This window comes from Canis lupus, chromosome 17 (genome assembly GCF_003254725.2).
Source record: "Canis lupus dingo isolate Sandy chromosome 17, ASM325472v2, whole genome shotgun sequence".
Classification (NCBI taxonomy): domain Eukaryota; kingdom Metazoa; phylum Chordata; class Mammalia; order Carnivora; family Canidae; genus Canis; species Canis lupus.
Window position 1 is genome coordinate 39737026 of NC_064259.1, and position 26522 is coordinate 39763547.

Below are 26522 nucleotides of genomic sequence, written 5' to 3' on the forward strand. Positions count from 1 at the left end.
AGGAGCAAGGCTGAGGCAGTCTGGCAGTTCACGAGGCAGGGAGAGCAGTGGCTGTCCTGACCCACTCCCGTGCCAGCACCCCAAGGGCAGCACCTTAAGCTACGACTGTCCTGACCCACTTCCGTGTCAGCACCCCAAGGGCTTCTGAGCTCTGATGGGCTGGATTCTCCCATCCCAAATTAATTCCAAGTTCATCTTGATTTTGTGCAAAGCAGCACGGGAACATGCCCTCCTCTACATATCCCCCAGGCCGTCTCTGCAGAGCTGTCCAGTGGCCTACGTGACAGCCTAGAGACAGCATGTGCCACGGATGGTTGTAAAGGAGAGTGAGTAAGGGCTGCACCACATCCATAGTTCTGACTTTTTTAGGGTTGTGAAGTATTTTACATCTCCCGTGGAAGGCCTAGGTAGGCCCTTCCTAAGAAAAATGTACAGGTTAAGATTTTTGCATCTACTTTCAAAGGGTTTCGGCTCCCCTCCCCCTTCCCCAACAGAACCAACTTCATACAACTCCATGGCGACTGTATTGTTGGTTATTCACAAGGTCTCAAGCTGAGCACTCTGGAGACATTACATGGGAGTGACTTGGTTCAAAAGGGCTCTTGCAGAGGCCACTGGCCTCCCCTCCAGCTAGAAGCCTGCATGGACGGGTCCCTGGCCATGATGCAGGCTGGGCATTCACCGTCAGGTCTTCTGAGTTAGCCTTCTGGCCCAAGAGCAAGCGGAGGGAATCTGCAGGAGAAGAACTACGGAACTGATGCTCCGAAGTGGAGGCTGAGCTGTAGCCTTTCTGCGTTCCAGCCCCACCAAGCTCAGTAAGCAATTGGCCACCCTTACAGGCCTGCTAAACACCCAGACTGGAGGTGAAGCAAACAAAGGATTGGTTCAGGTTGGGCCAAGATGGCACAAGGCAAATTGGTCTGCTACCAGTCCCACCCTTGAAGCATCTTGCTAACCGCGGCGGGGTGTGCTCTGCCAACCTGGGTGGCTGGCTGCCATTTCTACCTCTGTGATGCACCCCAGCTCCAGTGGGTTAGATTTGGAGAAACGTGCAGGGGTGAGACCATGGTCTTCCATGGGTCTCCTTGAGGGAGTACGGACAGGAGAGCGGTGTTATGGGGTCTCGCCTGCCCCGTGCTCCCCAGCTCAGGATACCTTGGCCTGGAGGAATGGAGAACAGAGCTACCAGCTTCTCCTGAAGAGAATGTAGGAAAAACATGTGGAGGTCTCACAGCAATGTTAACAAGAGCTCGGGCCACCCTGCCCCCTGGCTCAAGTGTACAAGGAGTCTCTAGGCCTCTAAGTACAGGATGGACACCATATACGCTCAGTGGAGTCTGGCCAGGGCAGAGAAACCTTCTCTCCTGGAGCCCCTGGCTCTCACCATGGCCTGGAACAGGACCACAGGAAGGCGCAAGGCTTATCTTGGAGGAAAACACTTGGGGCCCTTGGCCTAGAACAATTCTTTTATTCAAAAACTGCTGGTGTGTGAATTTCCTCCTTCCTTCAGCCAGGCCAGCAAACCATCCCTGTCAGGAACTGGTACACCTCCACAGGGTGGGTGCTGTGTAGTAGGGGGGTGCCCAGCTGGGGGGCAGCTGGGAGGGGTGCCAGGGGTGCCACCTACCAGAAAGCTGGTTCTGTATCATAAACAGCGGACGGATGCGGAGAGGTGAGGGTGGGTAAGTCAAGACCAGAATCCCCAGAAGGGCCTGGATACCAGCCTGGCAGAGGATGGAGAGAAGGCCTCTTGCCCTGGTTCTTGCTGCCTCCTGTTGGCTGCTGCCGCTGCTACATTCTCTCTTCAAATTCTAGCTACAGGGTCCCTATCCCATGGACACTCAGGGCCTGAGAGCCCTGTTGCCCAGGGAGTCAGAATTCTGGCACCTCCGCATGGGAATACCGTTCAGTGTGGGGATACATGGAATATCCAGGCAGGGTTTTCCCACCTCATGATCCATTCGCTCACTGAGATTTCCTGAAAACCAACTCTCCACTAGCTCATCTCCAGTTATGCAAATTCTTGCTCTGGAGGCAGGTCTGTGGGGAGTGGGGTGAGTCTAACTATCCCTACTATCTCACGTGAGTGAGGGCCCTTGGCTTCCCTGGCCAGGCCCACCGGGGTATGCTTGGCATAATGCGCCACATACCCTCCCAAAGCCCCTGTGGCCCAGCCTTCAAGTCTGTCAGCCTTGGGTTAGTCAGATCAGCCATGTGCCTTCAGATGAATGTGGTGGCAGGTCACACACTCCTGTGAAGGTGAGATCCTTGGAGTGAGGGGCTTGTGTCCCACAGGACTTCTGTGGTCCCAACAATGAGGCCTGTCCCTTTGACACTCCAGCCAGGTAGATTTCCAGGGTCTTGAGTAGCCGCCTTGGGCTCTTCTTGGCCAACACTTCCAAGTCTGGAACAGAGGATTGGAGAACTAAAGGCTTGAAGGGGCGTTGGAATACATACCAGTCCAGGCCCAGCAGCTCTAGGGAGCACCCCCAACCCAGACTCTGTGGAAAGAAGGGTGAAGGGGTCTTCTAAGGTAGAGAGCTCACCAGAGAAGGAAGATGAACCAGATAAAGCCACAGCAACCACACATTCTACCTTGACCAGAACAATCTCAACTTTGAATGGTCAGTCCAACTGTTGGACCCAGTTTTTGATTCAGAAAACATGGTCACCGAAGCTCTGAGGCCAGTAAAGAGAGGTAGCAGAGAAAGGAGAACTAGCAGAAGCCAGAGGGTGGGCTGATGGGAGACTTTGAGAATCTGGAGCTTGAGGAAGTAAGAGTAGGGGGTTTGGAGGAAGAGAATTGCAGCCTAAATGAGTCTAGCAACCACCTTAGTGTCCCTGAACCTGGGGACACTAGTTCAGGCCTCTCCCAGAAGAGCACACCTTTGAGGACAAATCCAGAGTCAGCGATGGTCTTCTGCTGTGTCCTCCAGACGTGTGCGAGGCGAAGGAAGGTGGCGGCATAGAAGCTATTCACCACTGGGATCACCTTTTGCTGCCGGTTACACTCCCTATAGCACAAGGGGGGGGGGGGGTGGTGCACTCAGAAGGGAACAAAGGCTGACAGCTGGGTGCCTCTGCCAGCCCGATTCCCCCAGGGAGCCATGCCCCAGGCAGCCTTCACCTCCGAGGCAGGGTTGTGAGACGGGTGCAAGGGCTTCCCGGGGAGCTGCAGGTCTCTGGAGAGAGTTGCGAGAATAGGGCAGGGGCGGGAGGGAACCAGGCTCTGCTGGGTCAGCTAACCTGCAGCCGGGTGTGAACAGTGTGGGGACTCACCTGGAGAGGCACTCCTCCCTTAATGCCTGGATTGCGATGCGGGTGATATTCACAGACATCAAACAGAAAGGGAATTGCTGGAATGGAGCAGGCACAGGGTCAGTGGCAGCCCAGGCTCTGGCCCTCTGGGGCCCGTCATCCACAACTCAGCAGGGCTGCTGGCAGCAGTGGCTGCCACGGCCCAGAGGCAGCAGCTGACATCTGATGCTTATACTTTTTTTTTTTTTTAAAGATTTTATTTATTCATTCATGAGAGACACGGAGAGAGAGAGGTAGAGACACAGGCAGAGGGAGAAGCAGACTCCATGCGGGGAGCCCGATGTGGGACTCGATCCCGGGTCTCCAGGATCACACCCCGGGCTGCAGGTGGCATCAAACTGCTGCGCCACCAGGGCTGCCCTGCTTATACTTGATTTTTGTAATAATCCTGCCATTTCACAGATGAGGAAGCTGGGACTCAGTGACCTGAAATGATCTTCCTGAGGCACTGGAACCAGGATTCCAACTAAGGATAATTCACCTGTGTGCCAGCAGGCATAATCTGTGTGCTAGCTCTCCATCCTCTTCACCTCCCGACCCATAGGTTCTCCTTGGTCTTCATTCACCAGACCCACCACGGTGTTGCCCAAGGACCACACCACCCCCTGGGGTCAGATTGAACACAGGAGGGATGAGGCTCAGTTATCTAACCATACAGTCTCCTACAATCTCTTTTCTAGGCTTCTTATTTGACTGCTCATAAGCACTTGATTCAAAAGTAGAGACAGCAAAGGTAGAAAGTAGGTAGAAAGTCAGCCTGAGTTGCTGGCACACCCCATTTGTCAATAACAGGCCTGAGAACTAGCTGTGCAGATCAGAGAGGGGGCAGCATGGGGTTCGGCAGGGCTGCTTCAACTAGGAGGGGCCTCAGAATCCCCTGTGGGGTCTACCTTAATGCTTTATTTTTGGAGAGGCAAGCTCCTTTGCCCAGTGTGGAGCCCAATTCAGGGCTCGAACTCACCACCCTGAGATCAAGACCGGAGCTGAGACCAACAGTCAGATGCTAAACCAACCGAGCCACCCAGGTGCCCCATCCTTCCTATTCTTTAATAACAAAAAAAACTAAGAAAATGAAAACGGTTTTTTTTTTCCCAGGGTATTTCCATATATTACATGTTAGTTTCCCAAGCACATACCCAAGCACAGCCACCGAGAGGGACACACAGATCAGTGCACTCATTAGTTTAGAACAAGAGCCAAAGTCTATTTATCTCACATGCTTCCCCTAGGAAGAAAAAGCTATTACATTATGATGCTGAACTACGCTGTCCAGTATGATAGCAAGTAGCCTCATAGAACTATTTAAGTTTAAATTTATTAAAAAGTAAACACTAGGGTACCTGGGTGGCTCAGTCAGTTAAGCATCTGCCTTTGGCTTAGGTCATGATTCTGAGGTCCTGGGATGAAGTCCATTGTCAGGCTCAGTGGAGAGTCTGCTTCTCTCTCTCCCTTTGTCCCTTCCCTACCTACCTCCAGTTGTGCTCCCTCTCTTAAATAAATAAATAAATAAATAAATAAATAATAAATAAATAAATAAATAAATAAATATTAAACAAAATTAAAAATTCAATTCCAAGTTGAAAAAAACCTCAAGTCCTTAGTCCTATTAGCCATATTTCAAGTGCTCAATAGCCACATGTACTTAGTAGCTACTATATTGAACAGGACTGATACATTACATTGTCTTCATTGCAAAGTTCTGTCTGACAGCACTGAACCATCCAGGGTCTTCTGGCTCCACAAAGATTTTTTTCCTGGTCTTCCGTGACATCTGGGTTCCAGATCTTGGCCTGGCCACCTACTGGCTTTGTATCCTTAGGACAGCTACCTGAACTCTATGAGACTTAGCTTTCCTGTTTCTTGAAACCAAAAAGGAAGTATCTTTGAGTGCTGTGCAGGGAAGAGTTAACGCACAGGCCTGAGACTGCTGTCCTTAGAAATGTCTGCTTACAAGGGTGGCCTTTCGCTGGTAGCTGGGAACCTGGATTTTGAGAGGATTCCTACCATTTCATCAGAATGACTCATGCGCCTAAGCTGTTTGTACAAACAATATGGTTTATGCTGAATACCTCTGCTTTTTCTCCGTGATTCTGGAATTTTGGTATGTGCTACACAGATGGTGTCTGCACGGCTGGCCCCCATAAAAACCTTGGGGACTGAATCTCTCTATAGCAAGCTCCCCTGGTTGGCAACATTTCCCATGCTGCACAATTCCATGCTAGAGGAATTAAGTGTGCTCTGTGTGACTCTACTGGGAGAGGACTCTTGGAAGGAAGCCTATTCCTGATTTCCTATGGATTTGTCCCATCCACTCTTTCCCTTTGCTGGTTTTGCTTTTGCTGGACTAAATCATAGCTTTGAGTATGACTATAGGCCAAATCCCATGAGTCCTCCCAGTGAATCATCAACCTGGGGGTGGTCCTGGGGACCCTGACACAAGTGCCATGCTGGGTGGAGGCAAGTCACTAGCATCATAAACACTCTACAAGTGAGGTTTTATTACCTACAGTTCACATTTTCTCTTATCTCAGGACCCACTCACAGAGTAACTGTCAGAAATCATTTAGATCGCAAATGCAAGATACTAAGGCCAGTGCTGGCCCAAGGAGGTGCTAACAACTGTTACCATCATTATTCTTGCCTCAGCATGAGTGGCTGAGGTCAGCAGCAACACATTTACACCTTCACGGTCTGCCTACCTACCACTTATCCCTTGTATAAGATTGCCCCCTCCGTTGCCTTTTTTCAGTCTAAAAATAAATATGGGAACAAGAATACGGTAGCGACATAATTAACAGAGGATCTAAACTAGCGTTTGCTCGTTCTCGGGTACATCTTTACCAAGCCCACTTACTAAAAAGTAGTGAAAAACTGGAATTCAGATTTACGTGTCTCCTTTTCTTCAGCAGGTCCCTTGGCCCTGAAAAGTGTTGCGGGGAACTGAAATACCCTCTAGAGGTTGTGTTTAGGGAACTGACCAAGGGACAGCAGAGGACACCAGACCCGGACAGTTCTGACTTTCCATTTTTCTTCATCCCTCACATTCAGGCTTAACCATCTTTGAACTCTGAAGCAAGGAAGACTGGATCCTCTTTCATAGTGGTTGCTGACCTTTCCCCCCCGCCCCTCTTTGGAGGTTCAACCCAGTGGAGGGGGCGGGGGCATCTGCATCCCCTCAGGGGACTCTGAAGTCGGTTGCTGGCTGACAACCACTGCTGTGAGGAGCCCACTGCGAGGCCAGCTGTCAGAACGTGGGTCCTGGCCTAGCTACTCACTAGCTGTATAACTCTGACCCTCACATAACTTTGCTGGAAAACAGATTAAAGGACCATTTGCTGCTTTATGTCTTTGCCAGCCTGCCACGTTGGTGGAATGAAACAATGGATGGAAACTGCACAGAAGGCTATAGAAGTGTGAATATGAGTAAGGTGCTTCCTCGCCTGCCAGCAAGGAGCCTGATGTGTCCTGCACCTGTGTCTGTGTTACGACACCACTTCTCAGCATGGCGTGGGCTAAGCACTTCCCCATTGCTGGCATTTGTGGCAGTCTGCTCTGGCAATCATATTTTTTGGCCTTTAGCTACCATGGGGCCTAGAACTTTTAGTTCTCCCCTTAGGAGAGAACAGGACTGGTTGCTGGCAGGGCTGTATCCCCCAGCTGCTACTCTGACCTCAGACAAGCCTCCTGGAAAATGGTGCTTTCAAGATTCATAAGGGCTTGAGGTCAAGTTTGCTTTAAAATCTTGGAATTGCTTATAGTTCAAGGAACTATAAAATAAATCTAGAAGGGATCTTAGAGTTGTTTAGGCCAAGTCCTTATTTCATGTAAGAGCAAACTAAGGCCCAGAGAGGGTAAGTGACTTGTCTCAAATTATAGCTCTATAATAATACCGCACATGGAACTTACATCTAGCTTCCTGATGCCTGTGCCAACCCTCTTACTTTATTAGGTTAAGCTGCTATTCCATCTTATTGTCTGACATGCATGTTGTGAAGTAAATATAAATCCCCAGTAAATCCCACGGAGGCCAGCAGGTGAAGGGATGAGAAACAGACTGGTCAAAGTAGTCAGTCTGGGTCTCTGCCCATCAAGTTCCCAGTACTTCCTCTCTCATCCTGCTGCTCCCTATGTCTGGGATGCTCCTTGATGTCTGAATGGCCTACTCCCTCCCCTCATTCAAGCCCGTCCTTGAAAACAAATGAGGAATTCTGAGTTGGTAATAACCCTCTACCCTGGCTTCCATATTTCTGTAGGAAACTCTTATTAGAGAGCCTTCATAAATCACAAGAAGGGAGACATTGAGGTCAGAGATGACCTATAGGAAATACCGGTTAGTTGTGGGATCTTCAACAAGTCATTTTCCTTCTCTAGGCTTCTATCTAAAATGAGGGGCTGGGGACACCTCGGGGGCTCAGTTGGGGAAGCGTCTGATTTCAGCTCAGATCACGATCTCAGGGTCCTGGGGTGCCAGCCCAAAGCCCCTATTGGGCTCTGGTTCAGCAGGTAGTCTGCTTCCCCCATTCCCTTTGTTCCTCCACCACCCCATTCATGCTCATGCTCATGCTCTCCCTCTCTCTCTCAAATAAATAAATAAAATCTCAAAAAAAAAAAAATAAATAAAATGAGGGGCCGGATTGTTGAGGTACTCCTCAACTTCTGGGAGTCTGTTATAATGAAGCAGTGCTGCTGCAAGAGACTGCATCATTGCAGAGGCTAACAGGTACAGTTCTCAAACCTAACCCAGACATCTCTGCATCGTGAAGACCACAGAATATGCCCACATTCTCAACTTGTGGGGGCCCAATATATCTTAAGACCAGATGCTCATGAAGTCCTATTCTTGCCTCCTCCAGTGTTTTCTGGAATAGACAGGTGAAGTAAATCCTTAAGATTTATTTATTTTTCTTATTTTTAAATTTTTAAAAAAGATTTTACTTATTTTAGAGAGACAGCATAAGCAGGGGGAGGAGTAGAGGGAGAGGGAGAAGTAGGCTCTGTGTTAGCCCAGAGCTTGATGCAGGGCTTGATCTCATGACCCTGAGATCGTGACCTGAACTGAAACCAAAAGTCAGATGATTAACCGACTGAGCCACTTAGGTGCCCCAAGCCTTAAGATTTAATGGGTGCTTTACCCAAAAAGATACAGAGATACTGAGTAGACTTTAGAAATGAAACAGTGCCTCAGTGGCAGGATCTGTATGACTATTTGTTTTGTATTCCATTAGTTTTAGATTAAAAAAGAGATCTGGGGATCCCTGGGTGGCACAGCGGTTTAGCGCCTGCCTTTGGCCCAAGGCGCGATCCTGGAGACCCAGGATCGAATCCCACATCAGGCTCCCGGTGCATGGAGCCTGCTTCTCCCTCTGCCTATGTCTCTGCCTCTCTCTCTGTGTGTGTGTGACTATCATAAATAAATAAAAATTAAAAAAAAAAAAAAAAAGAGATCTACCTAAGGTACACACACATACACACACACAAATAAATAAAAAGTTAAAATAAGGCAACTACCTTACTAATGGTTGTGTCGTGTGTGTGCTGTATTTTTACTATTGGAAATCAAAAATTACTTTCATAACTGATGCTCACCAAAAGACTAATGCATTTGGCACTTCACATAGTTTATCTCCAATGTAGAATAATTCTGCTGGGTTGAAATTATTTTCCCATGTTACAAAGAAAGAAATGGACATTCTGAGAACTACATAACACGGCCTATGACACCATTACTGCAACAGTTTGTTTTGGGAACTCAGGCCTGATCAGCTCCAGCCCTCTCAGGTAAAATGACCTGATTAAAATGCTGCAGATGTGACCTGCAGCCACTTATTCTTGGGCCCCTCTGCCTTAGGCAGTATCTAGGCACACCACCTTCCTGTTGTGTGAGAGGTGCTGCTGGGGCCAGGGCTGGCAAGCCCACCACGACAGACCTCTCCTATTAGAGCTGGGAGTGAGTGAAATCAAAAGTCCTTATCATAGCTTACCAGGCCCTCTGTCATCTGCTCCCTGTTAGCTGTAGGACCTCCCTTCGGACTGCTCTGCTGTGCTCCTTCGGTTCCAGCAGGTTCCCTCCTACCCCTTCATGTGCCAGATGCATTCCTTCCTCAGGACCTTTGCTTTAGCTGCTTCCTCATGTGGAATGCTCTCCCCCAGGTACCAACTGGGCCAACATCTTTACCTCCTTCAAGGTCTGGTTTAACCCACTCTCGCATGAGAATGCCCCATAAAATACTTCCCATATTCTCCTAACATTATACCCTACTTGTTTTTTCTCCTTAGCACTTACCACTTTTGAACTCTATAATTTATGTGTTAACCTCACTGCCTTGTCTTCTCTGCTAGAAGGATCTTTGCAGGGCAGCTGGGTGGCTCAGTGGTTTAGTGCCACCTTCAATCCAGGGCCTGATCCTGTAGACCCAGGATCAAGTCCCGCATTGGGCTTCCTACATGGAGCCTGCTTCTGCCTTTCTCTCTCTCTCTCTCTCTCTCTCATGAATAAATGAATAAAAAAAAATAGAAGGGTCTTTCCTTTGTTCACTGGTATATCCTTAAGCACTAAGCACAATAACTAGCATAGGGAATAATGAATAGAAATTTGTTTAGTGGATGAATTCCAGGTCCAATACATGTGGCATAGGTGAATGGCAGGAAACAGGGCAGATGTATTTTTCTAAAATGGTGGGACGGGCAGCCCCAGTGGTGCAGCGGTTTGGCGCCGCCTGCAGCCTAGGGTGTGATCCTGGAGACCGGGGATCGAGTCCCACATCAGGTTCCCTGCATGGAGAGCCTGCTTCTCCCTCTGCCTGTGTCTCTGCCTCTCTCTCTCTGTGTCTACGAATAAATAAATAAAATCTTTAAAAAAAATAAAATAAAATGGTGGGACTACCAACTTTTACTACCTGGGAAAACCATTAAACCCAACCCCAGAGAAGGCTTGGACAGACCGAGGGCTACAGAAGCCAATTCTGGCCTGTCAGTAATACCATGGGTCATTTGACCCTCATAGGCACGTAAAAGCTAACTCTCCTTGAGGGTTAGGAGAACTTACTAGTACTGTTCAAGGGATATCCTCAGGGGGGACAGTGAGTTGACACATTAACATCACAGCTGTGCCTATTGCTTTTGTACACATCTCATTTAATTTTCCTAATTGTTCAGCTGAACAGTCCATGATTTCCATTCTACAGATGAAAAAACCAGGGCTCTGAGGAGTTGAAGCACTTGCTTGAGACCGAGGCTAATGAGTGGTAGAGCTCAGATTCCAGCGCAGGTCAGGCTAGCGGAGGAAGCCTGGTCCTGGTTTGCCTCAGTTGTCCTGAGAGCCCTGAGCAACTAGAGACAGCCTCCTGTGAGGCCCTCCTGGTTTCTCAGGAGCACCCTGCACCCACCGTGGTTCCACAGCCCTCTCCTCTGGCTTTCCAGCAAAACCTCACCTGGATATGGTGACGAGACAGGCGGAAAATCTCCTGGGCCATCAGCAAGGTCTTTGAGTCCATCACCAGGTACAGCAGGTGCAGGAGGGCAAGGAAGCCTGCTCCCCTCAGGTCTGTGGCTGGATTTGCTCCTGTAACCGAGATAAGGAACTGGAGAGTGAGCAATGCCAGAGTTATAGGCAGAATAATGGCCCCTCCAAAGATATCCTTGTCCTAATTCTTAGAACCTATGAGTATATTTTATTGCATAGCAAGGGGAAATTAAGATCATAGGTAGAGGGGCACCTGGGTGGTTCAGTTGTTTAGTGTCTGCCTTTGGTTCAGGTCATGATTCTCCAGGGTCTTGGGATTGAGCCCTGCATGCTGAGCAGGGAGTCGGCTTCTCCTTTTTCCTGTACCCCTCTACCCTGCTCATGCTCTCTCTTGTTATCTCTGTCAAATAAATAAAAATCTTAAAAAAAATCATAGGTAGAATTAAGGTTGTCAATCAGCAGATAGAGAGATCATCCTGGATTCCCTGGGTGGCCCCAATATCATAAGAGTCCTTAAAAGTGAGAGGAGGCAGACACACAGAATCAGAGAAGGAGACAACAGAACCAGGCTCAGGGAGATGCTATGTTCCTGGCTTTGGAGGAGGAGGAGTGGAGGCAGCCTCTAGAAAGTAGAAAAGGCTAGGAAATGGAGTCTTTCCTAGAGTCTCCAAAAAGGAATGCAGCCCTGCTGCTACACTGATCTTACTCCAGTGAGACCTGTGTCAGACTCCTGAGGTACAGAGCTATATGATAATAAGTTTGTGTTGTGTGGTGCCTGGCTGACTCAGTCTAGAAGCACATGTGATGCTTGATCTCGGGGTTATGAGTTTGAGCTCCATGTTGGGTGCAGAGATTACCTGAATAAATAAGTTAACTTTAATAAGTTTGTGTTGTTTCAAGCTATGCCAAATTTGTGCTAATTTGTTGCAGCAACAATAGAAAACTAGAAAACTATTAGAGCAGTTATCATAAAAATACCTTTGATAAATAGTTTGAAAAAAATGAAAAAATAGAACATCAGTAAAGAAATATCAGATACAAGGAACAAAATAAAAAACTTAACAACTGAAAAATATAAATAAAATTAAAAACTCACTCGATGGGCTCAACAGCAGCACAGAAACAACAGAGGAAAGAATCAGTGAAATTGAAGATGGAACAACAAAAATCATCCAATCTGTTGAACATCAGAGAGAAAACAAAACAAAACAAAACGAGCAGAGCCTTAGGGATCTAGGAGTTACAGAACAGAGATCCAAAGAAATGAATACAGCTTCTCACCTGTGGAACAGCACAGATCTAGCATCTGTGTCATCAGAGTCCCACAGAGAAGAACAAGTATGGGGCTGAGAAAAGTACATGAAGTATTCACTCATATGTGGAATTTAAGAAAGAAACCAAATGGACAAAGGGGAAAAAAAAGACACAAACCAAAAAACAGATTCTTAGCTATAGAGAACAGATGGTTACCAGAGGAGAGGCGGATGGGTGGATGGGGAATAGGTAAAGAGCTAAGAGTACACTTATCCTGATGAGCAATAGGAGATGTATGGGATTACTGAATCACTACATAACCATGTGACACTAATTTAACATTGTATGCTAACTACACTGGAATTAAGGAAAAAAAGGTAATAGAAGAACAGCTGAAAATGGACCATAGTTGGCAAAAGATCTAAACCTATAGATTCAAGAAGCTAGGCAAACCCAACAGGATAAGCCCAAAGAAATCCACACTAAGACATAGCACAGTCAAACTAAAAGGATCTGAAAAGCACAGATGGAGAAACAACTCATTGCCTTTCAGGGAGAAAGAAGTCAACTGGCAGTAACTTTCTCACAGAAGCCAGAAGCAAGTAGCAGTGCTGCAGGGAAAGAATGGTCAACCTGGAATTCTCTGTTCAGAGAAACGACCCTTGACGAGTGGAGGGGAGATCAAGACATTCTCAGACAAAAATTAAAAGAATTAATCACCAGTAGAACTATTTCAAAAAACAGTTAAAGGAAGTTCTTGAAAATGCAAGGAGATGATAAAAGAAGACATCTCGGAGTATCAAAAAAAGAAAACAGATCAAAGGAAAGAGAAAGCATGTGGGTAAATGCTTTGCTCTTCCTCTTGAGTTTTTAAAATTGTTTGGTGGATGAAATAAAAATCATAATCTTGACATGATTTTCATTGCATATGGAACAAATATTTAAGATAATTATATTACAGATGAGGGGGGGAATGAAGGGACTTAAACATGCTGTCAATACAAATGGACTAATTAATCACAGGTACATGAAATTTCCTTTCTAAATGAGGACATTTTCCTATTCCATATAAATGTAACTTGATATGATTTTGAAAAAAGAGTAGCATAATCCCAAAACAGCTGAAATGACTTTGTTTCACTCAAAAAATAAAATAGCAGGGATCCCTGGGTGGTGCAGTGGTTTAGCACCTGCCTTTGGCCCAGGGCGCGATCCTGGAGACCCAGGATCGAGTCCCACTTCGGGCTCCCAGTGCATGGAGCCTGCTTCTCCCTCTGCCTATGTCTCTGCCTCTCTCTCTCTCTCTCTCTGTGACTATCATAAATAAATAAAAATTTAAAAAAAAGATTAAAAAAATAAAATAGCATAAAGTAAAATTTTCATCTGTCTTAAAAGGAATGAAGAAAAAGAAAAAGCCAGATTCCAAATCCTATCACTCTGATGCTTTCCATCTCCCTTAGAGTAAATGCCCTACAACTGTCTATAAGGCCACAAGAGACCTTTCCACTTCAGCCACACTCCTTGCTATTTCTCAAGCACAGTAAAGATGCTCACCTTAGGGCCTTTGCATTTCCTGTACCCTCTTCCCCTGGATGTCCTGCCTTGGGGGTGCTGGCATGACAGGAAGAGGACTATCTGTGCTCTTCCTCTAGTCCTGGATTCAGATGTCAAGGAAAGAAGATGAACCATTCCTCTTACCCTGAAAGCCCAGATCTTCCCAGTGGTCTCCATGGAGGGCACAGTCAAACTTGGAGCCAGTCAGCTTCTTGTAGATGGTCTGAAGGACTCGGCCATGCATTGGGTCTTGGCTGTCCAGGCCACCTGTTCAAAAACACAACCCCAACTCTGTCAGATTGCCCGCTTCCCTGGGTGGGGGGGGGGGGGCACTGTGAGTTTCTTAGAGAATGGTTCAGACAGGATAGATCTGGACTGTACACTCAAGTGTAACTGTGTTACACTTCCACACTTTCACCCCACAGCTCCCACTCTCCCCACCAACACGGTACATGCAAGACCTCTGGCTTAGCCTCAGCAACGGGTGGGCAAACAGTGCTCTTTGCTTGACCACATATGCAGCACCTGCCTGATGGCAGCACCTGTGCACTCACACTGAGCAATGGTCAGGACCAAGTCCCTTTCTTCACGGAGGCCCTGGTGGAGCTTCGGAGGCCCGAAGAGGCAGTGCCGGAGGGCAGCGAGCCCAGTCCTTCGAATAGTTGGTTGGATTCTTTTCTGGGGAGGAAGTTGCAGGCAATGGGCAGATGGCTGAGTTCACCTGCTTTAATGAACTTACCATCAGGACCAGTAAAGGGACTGTTCTAGTAGAAAGAAAAAGCTCCCCAAACTAATTGGCTGGTCTCTGGGCCAGGGAAAGGGGGTAAAAACCCTGAAGCACCTGCTCAATCTCTAGAGACAGGCTCTTCTGGCTCCCAGGATTCTTCTAAGTAGAAAACAGATGTCACCAAGGATGGGCATTATTAGCCTGTTGTTGGCATTTGCTCCTTTGGGCTTCTCCAGAGCTACCTATTCCATTGACTGCCAAGGAGGCTAGAGACGGCTGGCGTAGGGACCCCCACTTTGGTCTGACAAAAGCCAGGCCAGGTTTCCCAGCAGGGCTGCTTTACCTTTTGTAGGTCCGTCTCTCTCTGCAAAGGACATAAATTATAGAGCCTAGCAGTCCTCTTAACTTTTAGGGTGAGAGAGCTAATGGAGAGGGGAGTTTAGTGGGGACTTTTTTGGAGCTGGATACCTGATGGGTTGCTGGAGCATTCTGTCCATACCACAACCAGTACCTCCTAAACCAGGTCCTGCTGACTTAATTGCACAAGGGCCACTGCTGCAGGTCTTAGAATATTCTGATTTTGGGACCCTCTGGCTCTTTGGGTCCTATAAGCCAACTTGATTTTTACCTTTTCAGCCTCTCTTGAACCAGGTTTTAGGTTGAAGATCTGAAATCATAATCCTCTAAAACTATTCCTCATCACTCAAGATGCCCCAGAGAGCCTGCCAGCTTTTATTCTCCTCAATGTTTCTTCTTTTTTCCAACTTTACAATTCCCCAATAACTTCTGGTTCCCTGAAGGAATGGATGATTTTCCTATAATGGCCATGCATTACTCAGCTTTCTAGACAGAATGCCTTACTTCTCTAAGGAACTATTTAGCACTGGATTCCAAACCTCCTCATCCCTAGGAGGGAAAAGGAGGGAGCAGCAACATAGCCCTCTGTGTGACAGGACCACAAGAGCTCTGGGGGCACAGTCCCCAAAGGCCACTGGGGTCCTGCATGAAGCATGAGTCCTTGGCTACCCCTGATTCCGTGCTCCAAGATTTCTTAGGTGAGGTAGGGTCCTCAGCTGGAAGCTTCTACCTTGCTTGCCCAGTGCCCTAACCTGGTGGGATAGAAACCTGGCTCTTAGGACCCCAAACCTCCCTACTTTCATACCTTGAAGGAAGAGAGGTCCAGAGTCTGGAAATGCTGCAGGGCCTCACTGAAGGAGATAAGCTGCCCAGGCTGGTCTGTGCTGGCCTGGATCCCTGTGGCAAAAGGGAGGACACCCTCAGGTTCATAATGGTGGTCATCCTGTCAGCAAACATTTACTCAGGGCCTTCTGGCTGTTGCTCTAAGCCAAACCCGGCTTTCAGTTGCAGACATCAGGTATCTACAACTAAAACCAATCCTCCAACCAACTAAAACCTTCAGGGGGCTGGCATTATCTGCTGGACTGGTCCCCCCTTTAGACCGGGCTATTCAGAGGCTTGCTAGGCCCACCTCAGGGGTGAGTAGGGACAGATCTGCTGGGCAGGGGCGGGGGGAGGGCCCATTCCACTCTTCTGTGAGGAAGCAAGTCACTGCCTGGAGTAGGAGCTCCACACAGGAGCATACCAAGGTGTTTATGCGCCTTTCCTAACTTCCACTTCGCCCTTTCTCACATCCTGCATACGAATGACCCCCTCTCCATCAGTTAGCAATGTTGGGGATGACTGACACAGCCCACCGTAATGACTTTCCACGTGCTCAAGGAGAGCTCGAGCTAGATATGGGTCTGAGTTCTACCTGCCTATAGCTCCACCCAAACACGTTAGAAAAGGAAGTGAGAGAGATAATTTTTACCCAGTCCTCAGAGCCTTTCAGCAGATGGCTTCAGAGCTTCCAACAGATGGCCCCTATCTCCAGAGACTTCTCTGTATAGTGAACAACCTGCCCACCCTTGGACAGGGAACCTGGCTGCCTGCCTCCATCCTTCGACCCAACCTCATCACCCTACAGAGGCTGACCCTGGCTCAAGTCCTCCCTGTCTTTTCTCGGGTCTGAGTAGATGGCAGCCTTTTCCCCATGGCATTCATTCCCATTTCCCCCAGAGGTAGAATGTCATCATCTTTGGCTTTGGAAATGTATTTTATTCTATGTCAGGGAGCTAAAATGAGAACTCTCAGGAATTGTTTCCTAATCCCATGGTCACAGAAACGTTACTCGCATATGTGCATGGTGTCTTTATTAGCAGCCGGGCTGTGTGGAGTCAGCGCCATCCTTGTGGTTACCTGTCTCTGCCTGGATGTTGTCCACAGCTTCCCATTCTTCCTGGGCTCTGAGCACCTCTGTACTCACAACTGCAATAGTGAGAAAAGGAGAGCCTCTGAGAACTACATACATCTGGGTTGCCACTGCAGCCCCACACTTGTCTGCCCACCTTGGGTCCCACTGCCCTCAGATACCTGCTCCACATGGCTGCCAGTGATTATTCGGAAAGGCAGATATGATGTTATCCCCTGCTCTAAACCCTCCACGGATTCTCCATAACTCTCCAGACAAATCCAAACATGGGCAGCCCAGGTAGCTCAGCAGTTCAGCGCGGCCTTCAGCCCAGGATGTGATCCTGTAGACCTGGGATTGAGTCCCATAACAGGCTCCCCGCATGGAGCCTGCTTCTCCCTCTGCCTGTGTCTCTGCCTCTCTGTGTCTCTCATGAATAAATAAATAAAATCTTTTTAAAAAAAACCCCAAAACCCAAACTCTCCAGCACAACCTCTAGATACTTTCCCAGTTTGGATCTTTCTTATGTTTGTAGCTGTGCCCTAGGGCACCCAGAACTCCCTGAACTCTCAGCAGCCCCCCTTCGTGCCTTTGCTCACACTGCTCTCTCCCGCAGTCACCTCAGGTACCCTTACTTTCAGTCAGAACCCTTTGTGCTGTCATTCCTTCTCATCTGTCAGTGACCTCAGCCATCATTCCTCCCCCAGATGTCTTCCCTGACTTCCTTAGGTCTGCAGTGGGAGCCCCTAACACCCAGGCTCATCAGTGTTGTAAGCATCTCTCCCACCACATTGGAAGCTATACAGGGACGGGGTTCTCTAGAACCTGACACGGTGCCTGCCACAGGGTAGATGTTCAACAAATTTCTGCTGGATGAATGAAAGCACCAGAAAGGGGGGAAAGCAGGAGAGAAAAAGCAGCAAGATGGGTTCTCTATAGCCACCACACAGCCCTTTCTCCAAACCACAGCTGTCACTGGCTAGCTCTGTGACACTCCTGTTGCTGGCTTTTCCCGTTTGCTAGAGAGGAGATCAGAAATCATGAAAAAAACAGGGAGACTTCAGTCTAAGACCCCAAATCGTGACCCCTAGTCTCCAGCCCCAGTAGTAAGAGTGAGAGAGCAGCTCTCTGGGCCATGCAGTCTTGACTGAGGCTATCACAGGGCAATAAACTATTTTGAAAGTATACTTGGAAATCCAATCCAATCCAATCCTACCAGAAACTCAAAAGACTAACAGAAACTGAAGGCAGAGAAAGTTGCTGGGAAGCCATAGAGGGCTGTTGCTGAGAGCACACTCCAGAGCCAAATGCTGGCGAGCACTTCCTATCTGCGTTCCCCAGCTGCACTTCTGTGAGCAAGGTACATAACCCTGTGTCATCACTTACATAACTGCTGGAAGATGATGTAACTCTTCAGCTTCTGGGGATGGGGTGAGGGGAAGCGAGGAGCAGGTACATGACCCTCAGTACGTGTTAGGTAGTGGCATAGACACAGTCCTGGGTTTGGGTCCAGCAGAGCACTGGGTAATGGCAGGAGGTGACATGGGTCTGGACTTCTGGGAAATTCAATCTTGCCGGCTCCAGTTTGGGGTGGACTGAGACCCGAGCCTCAGGGTTCAAACTAGATAACTTTACCAGGATACAGACTGCTTGACTTTAGATGGTGAAGAAAATAAAACTTCCTTCCAGTGTGCTTTTCATCTCCCTGGGAGATGAAAAGGAGGGAGAAAGTGGCTGAATAAAGAGAAGAGTGGAACAGCAGCAGGGAGACTGCTCATTATGGCCCTGAGGAGGGATGCATCATCCCTCACCCTCACTGATGCCTGGCTTCACGGACTCTTCACCCTGCAGGTCCTCATTTTAAGCTACTTGGTCAAACTTTTCTTTTTCTTTTTTTTTTTTCTTTAAGATTTTATTTCAGAGAGAGAGTGCACGAGCAGGGGGAGGGGCAGAGGGAGAGAGAGAAGCATACTGCCTGCTGACTGTGGAGGCTGTTACAGGGTTCAATCCCAGGAAACAGAGATCATGACCTGAGCTGAAGTCAGATGCTTAGCAAAATGAGCCATCCAGAAGCCCTGCTTTCCTTTTTTAAATATTTGTTTATTTATTAGACAGATGGAATGAGAGCATAAGCAGGGGTAGAGTGGGGGGTGGGGAGTGGCAGGGAGGAGAGGGAGAGAGAATCTCAAGCAGACTTCCTGCTGAGCATGGAGCTGGATGCAGAGCTTCATCTTATGACCTTGAGATCACGGCCTGAGCTGAAATCAAGTCAGCCACTTAACTGACTTGAGCCACCCAGGCACCCCTTAACCTTTCACCTACAAACACCCTGGCTGAAGGCTGTGAGCTGAGAGCAGAAATCTCATCAGCATCTGGGAATCTGCTGTGACTATAGGTTAGTCAACAGAAGTACAAGGTCTCAACTAGCAGTTGTATTCTGGTACCTAAAAACTAGAGACAAATGCCCAAGGCATAGCAAGAGCACTTCTTCCCTTCCCTCTTGGAACCAGGGAGACTCATCTGAAGATGATCCTGACATAAATACTAATTTCCCCCTAACAGAAAAAAGTGGAGGCAAAACAAATCTTCAGGATAGCAAATGCAGCTCACATTAGCACAGTTCTTTACTTTTCTTCCTTTTTCAACTGTCTCCTTTATTTGGCCTCTCTTCTACTTATCTATAGGAAAAACAGCATCACTGAGTTAGTAAGTCTGCCTGTCTATCCACCTACCTACCTACCTCTCTCTATATACATGTTTATTTTATTTTTTAAATATTTATTTATTTGAGGGGAGAGAGGCAGGGAGAGAGGGAAAGATAGTCTTAAGCAGACTCCATGCAGAGCACAGGGCCCAATGTGTGTCAGATCTCACAACCCTGAGATCAGGACCTGGGCAGAAACTAAGAGCCCAATATTCAACTCACCATACCACCCAGAAAACCTATTTATTGTTTTGTTTTTTTATTTTATTTTATTTATTTATTTGAGAGTGAGAGAGAGAAAGAGAGAGAGAGAGAGAGAGCTAGCTCAGGCAGCAGGGAGGGGCAGAGGGAAAAGGAGAAGTAAATTCCCCATGGAGCACAGAGCCCATCGCAGGGCTTGATCCCAGGACCCTGAGATCATGACCTGAGCCAAAGGCAGATGTGTAACCAAATGAGCCACCCAAGTACTCCTCTTTTCTTTTTTAAAGATTTATTTACTTGAGAGAGAGAGGAGATAGCATGAGCAGGGGGAGGAGAACAGGGAGAGGGAGAGAGGGAATCTCAAGCACACTCCCTGCTGAGCACAGAGCTCAATGTGGGGCTCAATCCCAGGACCCCGAGATCATGATCTCAGCCTAAGGCAGACACTTAACTGACTGAGTCACGTAGGTGTCTGTTTCAAAGGTTTTATTTTATTTTATTTTTTAAAAGATTTTATTTATTTATTCATGAGAGACACAAAGAGAGAGAGAGGCAGAGACACAGGCTGAGGGAGAAGCAGGCTCTACTCAGGGAGCCTGATGTGGGACTCGATCCTGGGACTCCAGGATCACACCCCAGGCCAAAGGCAGGTGCTAAACTGCTGAGTCACCCAGGGATCCCAAGATTTTATTTTTTTAAAAAGTAATCTCGGGATGCCTGGGTGGCTCAGTGGTTGGGCGCCTGCCTCGGGCTTGGGTCATGATCCCAGGATCCAGGATCAAGTCCCACATCAGGCTCCCTGCATGGAGCCTGCATCTCCCTCTGCCTATGTCTCTGTCTCTCATAAATAAATAAATAAATAAATCTTTAAAAAAATAATAATCTCTACACCTAACATGGGGCTTGAACTCACAACCCCAACTCAAGAGTTGTATGTTCCACCAACTGAGCCAGCCAAGTGCCTCACAAGCCCATCCATTTAAATGAGCTGAGAGCAACATGGAAGAAAACTCCAATTGTTTAATATAATTAAAAATATGTGGCATAGGGACATCTGGGTGGCTCAGTGGGTTAAGCATCTCACTTTGGCTCAGGTGATGATCTCAGGTGGTGATATTGAGCCCTGCATGGGCTCAGCAAGCACTCATCTTGGAGTCTGCTTGAGAGTCTCTTCCTCTCCCTCTGCCCCTCACCCCTGCATGCTCACTTGCTTGCTCTCTCTCTCTCTCTCAAATAAATAAATAAATCTTAAAAAAAATATCTGGCACATAAATGCTAGCTGTACTGAAATATAAAATATTTTGGCATTTAAGGCAAAATCTCTAATAAATGTTAGGTTTGTCACCACACAGCAAAGATCAAATTCTATTAGAAGAAATTTCATAGATCTCCAAATAATTTTTCTACATTAGAATATTTTTACAAAAAAAAAAAAGAATATTTTTACCAAGCCCCATATTTGTGGAGATTACATTTTCAGTTTGCAGAATTTAAAGATAACAATACGTAGCAATAAGCACTCACTACAGATTACAGTCTGTGTGCTAAGCACTTTATCTTAGCTCATTTAATTCTTACACAATTCCCATCGCACAGGTTCTGACATATTTTCTGTTTTATAGATGAAGTAAGTAAGGGTTAGAAGGCCAAGAAACTTGCTCAAGTTAGTGGGTCAGAGAGGCAGGACTTAAAAACCAGAGATATGGGACTCCAGAACTGGTGCTTCTCACCTGTGAAGTGGACCTTTCTGTGTCATAAATTAGCAAGTGAAATGAGCTTTATATACAGTATATGAAAGAATCATGTAGAGCAGATAAAATAGGATACTTTTTCAAAGCCTTTTCCCATACACTGTCTCATTTCATTGTTATAGTATGCCTTTTTTTTTTTTTTAAAGGTATTTTTATTTATTTATGATAGTCACAGAGAGAGTGAGAGAGAAAGGCAGAGACACAGGCAGAGGGAGAAACAGGCTCCATGCTCCGGGAGCCCGACGTGGGACTCGATCCCGAGTCTCCAGGATCACGCCCTGGGCCAAAGGCAGGCACTAAACCGCTGCGCCACCCAGGGATCCCTATAGTATGCCTTTGAGGATAGAGAAGGCATTGATATCTCCACTGTAGACACAGAGATATGATTTGCCCAAGGGCACATAATAAATAAGTGTCTCACAGGACTAGATTAGGAGTCGAGTCTTTTGACTTCTAATCCACTGTTGATTCTAATTTTCCTTGAAGAATGATAAATTTGTAAAATTCTATAGGATAAGTAGTGAGAGAAATTCAAATGATGAAAAGGAGACAATGGGGAGCTCTGACTTGGGTCCCACCCCGACTCCAAGGGCTCTGAAGAGGACCTTACCACCTGGCTCCCATCCTTTTACTTCTGCTGTCAGGGCCTGGAGGATGCCATGGTTCTTCAACTCTGAGATCTGTAGGGGCAGCCGACCTTCAGCGTGAGGGCAAATCCATACCCTCCCATCCACACAAACATGCCCCACCCACTGTACAGAATGTTCTTGGAACTGGTCAGAAGGATGGGTTGACTAAAACCAGTGTTAAAGACAGGCACATTGAAAACTCCAACTCTGATGTACAAGTTGGGTGACACGGGGACAAGCATATGCTCTCCCTGAAGAATAAACAAAAATTCACACAACTCAATTAAGACTGTGGTGTGGTGTGCCTTCGGTATTCCCACTGCACTTTATATTCTGCTTCGTTACCGCAATTATCTTACTAGCTGGAGGTTGTTTTGCAAGTTTGTGCCCCCCAACTCCACCCCTAAGTGTGAGCTCCTAGAGGCAGGGTCAGTGCCATCCTGAGTCCTTGGTGTTTGGCACCACAGAGCAGCATGCAACGAAAGCTTGCATTGGCAGGAGGTACTGGGGTGTGGGTGATACATACAGGAATTCCTCTGAAAGCCCGAAGAGCACTGTTGTCCTTGTCATATGGTGGAGGACACCCAGCACACACACTTTCAACCTGTAAGACAAAGCAGGGTCAGCTTCTTGGGCACAGATCAGTCCTCTGACATTGACAGCTTAAATGTCACACCTTTTCCCTTTCCCAAAGCCACACACACACAAAAACATGAAATCTCAAGAACTCAACTATAAGGAATACTGTGAGTGAAAACTTGTTTAATCTAGTCATAAGGAAAACTGCAAAAAGCTTAATGTTATCTCATATTTCTTGGCTCTGTGAAAGGTCTCAGGAGCTGAGTCAGTAAAGTTTAGTGAGGCAGTTTCTTTACTTTTGGCCTTTCTTTTCAGCTAAACCCTTGCCCATTATGCTTTTAAAAACCACTTGACCAACTTTAAAAAAACAAACAAAACAAAACAAAAAACAAAAAACACCTGATCAACTTTACAACTTAGATTATCAATACAGAACTAACTTTCCTAAGATGTTGAAAAAAAAAAAATCCTAGAAGTCAGGAAAAGAAACTCAACCCAGTAGAAAAACAGGCATGTATGGATTTGGACAGCTGACAGAAGAGGAAACATGCACTGCTCAGAAACAAACAAAAAATGCTCAACCTTACTTATAATAAGAGACATGTCAAATAAAATGACTCTGAGATAATAGTCTTTACTTATTATATGAGCAAATATCAAAAAGTGTGCTAACATGCTGTGTTGGCTAGAAAACCAAGTGTTGTAACACACTGAAATGTAAACTGTTCCGATCTCTACAACTTGACATCTGATAAAATTATATACCCTTTGCCCATTTTGGGCCTGCAATTGCATTCTGGGAATTTATCCAATTTATCATTTGTGGTAGGACTGTTGTCATAGCAACAAAAGGCTAAAAAAAAACCCTGAATGCCCGCTAATGGGCATATTAACTCAATGAGCTTCAACATAGCCATAAAGAATAAGAAAGTGTTTTTTTTTTTAAAGATTTTATTTATTTATTTGAGAGATAGACAGAGATAGTGACAGTACAAGACAGGAGGGGAGGGAGAAGCAGCCTTCTCACTTAGTAGGGAGCCCAACGTGGGGCTCAACTTGAGCTGAAGGCAGATGCTTAACCAACTGAGTCACCCAGGTGCCCCAAGGAAGTGTTTTATGGACAATATGGAATAATCCATATGATATATTAAGTGGAAAAAGCAAAGGGCAGAGTATATACATTATTTCACCACTTACATACAGGGAGCCCGATGTGGGACTCAATCCCAGGACCCCAGGATCACACCCTGAGCTGAAGACAGACACTCAACCACTGAGCCACCCAGGCACCCCAAATAAAAATCTTCTAAAAAAAGAAAAGGAGATAAACTACCAGCAAAGGCAACTGACTCAGAGGTGAATCAATAGAAGCTTCTCCTAATAGAACAAAAGCATTATAAGGAGGGTTTTCTCAAAACATTTTAAAGTTCCACATTCTCTTGATGTATCCTCTGTGTTATTACTAATAATAATATATCTCAAACACCTTCCTTCTCAAATAGAAGTGCTTGCTTACCTGTCCATCTCTTAATTCTCTCTCATTATGGAAAGAGCAAGAGTTTTCATTCATGACTCAAAGTCATTTATTCAAGTGAGCTTCATCCTTGGGCTCAGAAAGGAGTTTAATATGTTCTGAGATTAGAAGTATGGGGAGAGCCAGAGGTCCGATTGCTCTACCTTTGTCTTCTTCCTTGGCAGTCATTCAGGCTAAGAGTAAGTAAACAGTCCCTATGTGCCATCACCAGGGTGTGTCGAAGGTTTCTGAGTACTAAATGGAATCCCTGAGGTCTCTGAAGTCTCAGCCCTGTAAAAAAACAAAACAAAACAAAACAAAACAAAAACACACACACACACACACACACACACACACATTACAAATGAAAACTAGTTTCATCATTCAGTTAAGCCTCTGTTAAGAAAAACTGACTTTAAAAATCTTTAAGTAGGGGCACCTTGGTGGCTCAGTAGGTTGAGCATCCAGATCTTGATTTCAGCTCAGGTCATGATCTCAGGTTCCTGAGATGGAGCCCCCAGTCAAGTAGGGCTCCGTGTTCAGCGGGGAGTCTGCTTATCTCCCTCCCTCTACCCCTCCCCTTGCTCACGTGCTCTATCTAAAAATAAATAAATAAATCGTGAAAAATAAATAAAAATCTTTAAGCAGCTGTAAATTTATTCTGAATAAATCAGCTGCTTTAGTCAAATGCCTAACTCTTACTACCCATGCCACTGGATGGAAAGAAGGGGAATCCTCTTTGGGTTGGATTCTCAATATCCAGAGGACAGTGGCTCCACTGTTAAGTGGTGAGGTCTGGTTCTGACAATGAAGTCACTGGGATCTGGGGGCAGCTTATCAAAGTTATGAAGCTAATGGGCGTCATCCTGATGGGTGTTCTTAGCTGAAGTCCTCAGGCTTTGCTTAGGCATCAGACACAGATTGGGTCTGGACTTATAATACTAGGCCTGGTTCCTAGGATGATAGAAAATAAAAAATGCAACACATTGCCTAGCCTTCCTCACAGTGAACACCAATATTGCACATGTTGCAGCTGTTTAGCCAGTTTGGCTAACTCTAAGACAGTCATCAATACGAGGCCACTTTGGGAGGAGGGCTGGACAAGTCCCTAACTTATCATGTACATCATGGATACCTGTTATAACAAGTCTGGATCATAAGCAGGTAAACAGCCCATACACAACTGACCATCATGTTTCACAGACTTGGGTAACTTAGGGAGGAGAGTGGCCTATCTTTGGAGTTAGTCTACAACGGTGGGAACATGATCTGGATTCCTTAAGAACTGGCTGCCAGTAACAAACTGGAATCTTTGTCAGGTGGCAGGATGCAGTGATTCCTAGCACCCGGAATGGGAATATTTCCTGGCTATTGGGCTGGACATTTGGGTCACTGTAATTTAGTGGGGAGGACAGTGCTCCTCGGTCATGGTACCTCAGGAACAAGCTCTCTCTCACTGTGTCCTCTGGAACCTCAGCATCTGGTTCCCTTTTCTTTCCTTCCTCCTTGACCTTCGTAACAAAACATTCACACATCAGCCAACCTTGGGAAGGTGACAACAGGCAGGTATGGCGCCAGTGATCTCAGGAAGCCTCTTCTGTTTCTGCGTATAAAATAAATCAAGCAGTGTAGTAGCATGACCAGCTTTACACACCTGCTAGTGCCTCAGTTCCTGGCACTACTGGAGCTCTGGGGACTTCAACAGGAACACTTCCTATCTGTATCAGAGAAAGAAAAGAGCAAAAAACTCATCAAATAAGCCAGTAATGGAAGTTATAAAGTCACTTCCCCCATTAGGCAAGTTCCTTATAGTCGGGCCCAAAGAAATGGCCTTCCCATAAAGGATGGGTCCTTTTCAAATGAAGTATTCAGGCAAGGAGCTACAGTATAAGGGGTATGATTTTCAAACCTCTTGCTGGAGCTCAACTCACCGAGTAGGCATTCAATCCAGAAACTGGGTCCCTGGTTTAAATGCGAATGCCCTCAGAGACCTGACAGTCCTTCTCTGACCCTTCCATCAGGCCCGTCGCGGGGCCGCTCCCTGTCCCCACGGCCCCCACTGCCCCCGCCGAGGGGAGGGGCCACGGGGACCCGGCCGGAGGTTCGGGGGCGCCGCCAGGACCCTCCCCGCCCTCGCGCAGGCAGCGCCGTCCCGGGCGGGCGCCGTGGCCGCGGGCGAAAGGACTGGCCCCCGGGGTGCTGGCCGGCCGCGACGCGCGGGTCTCGGCAGGAACCTCACTCCAGGCTGGGGCTGCGTGGATTCCGGGCGGAGCACCGGTAAGCAACTTGCCTCGGGTCACGGGGCGAGCCACGGCAGTCCCTTCTGGGCCCCGGGCGGGATCCTCTCTCTAGCTTGGAGCTCCCGGCCTCGCCTCGGCCCGGGGCGACCATCTCCACGTAACGCCCGCTCGGAGCGGGCGCCCCGCCAGCCTCGCCCCAGAACTCCCGGGCCCAGCGTCGGGCCCAGCGTCGGGCTCAGGCCGCCGCCGCGCCTCCCCGCGCGTGCGCACCGCGTCCCCGCGCCGCCTCCCGCCCCGCAGCGCCCCCTCCCGGCGGCCCGGCACGCTCCGAGGGCGGGG

At 47.2% G+C, this 26522-nt stretch overlaps 1 protein-coding gene across 4 annotated transcripts; it reads right to left on the reverse strand.

Annotated features, from left to right (window-relative positions):
* Positions 1 to 505: 505 nt before the first annotated feature.
* ELMOD3 (ELMO domain containing 3) lies at positions 506 to 26445 on the reverse strand. 4 transcript variants are annotated; one of them, XM_025453776.3, is made up of 13 exons: positions 26234 to 26445; positions 25378 to 25546; positions 23947 to 24234; positions 22378 to 22455; positions 21833 to 21902; positions 16575 to 16643; positions 15478 to 15569; positions 14143 to 14266; positions 13733 to 13855; positions 10749 to 10879; positions 3280 to 3356; positions 2887 to 3014; positions 506 to 2404 (listed from the first exon to the last, which is right to left on the reverse strand). In XM_025453776.3, the coding sequence occupies exons 3-13, from the start codon at positions 23998 to 24000 to the stop codon at positions 2202 to 2204; spliced, it is 1149 nt and encodes a 382-aa protein (XP_025309561.1). In that variant the 5' UTR covers positions 24001 to 24234; positions 25378 to 25546; positions 26234 to 26445; the 3' UTR covers positions 506 to 2201. The 4 variants fall into 4 exon arrangements, with proteins under 4 accessions (XP_025309561.1, XP_035556358.1, XP_035556360.1 ...); XM_035700465.2 differs by lacking the exon at positions 25378 to 25546 and adding an exon at positions 25598 to 25661; XM_035700467.2 differs by lacking the exons at positions 25378 to 25546; positions 26234 to 26445 and adding exons at positions 16749 to 16909; positions 25598 to 25664 and having other exon boundaries at positions 24108 to 24234.
* Positions 26446 to 26522: the final 77 nt, after the last annotated feature.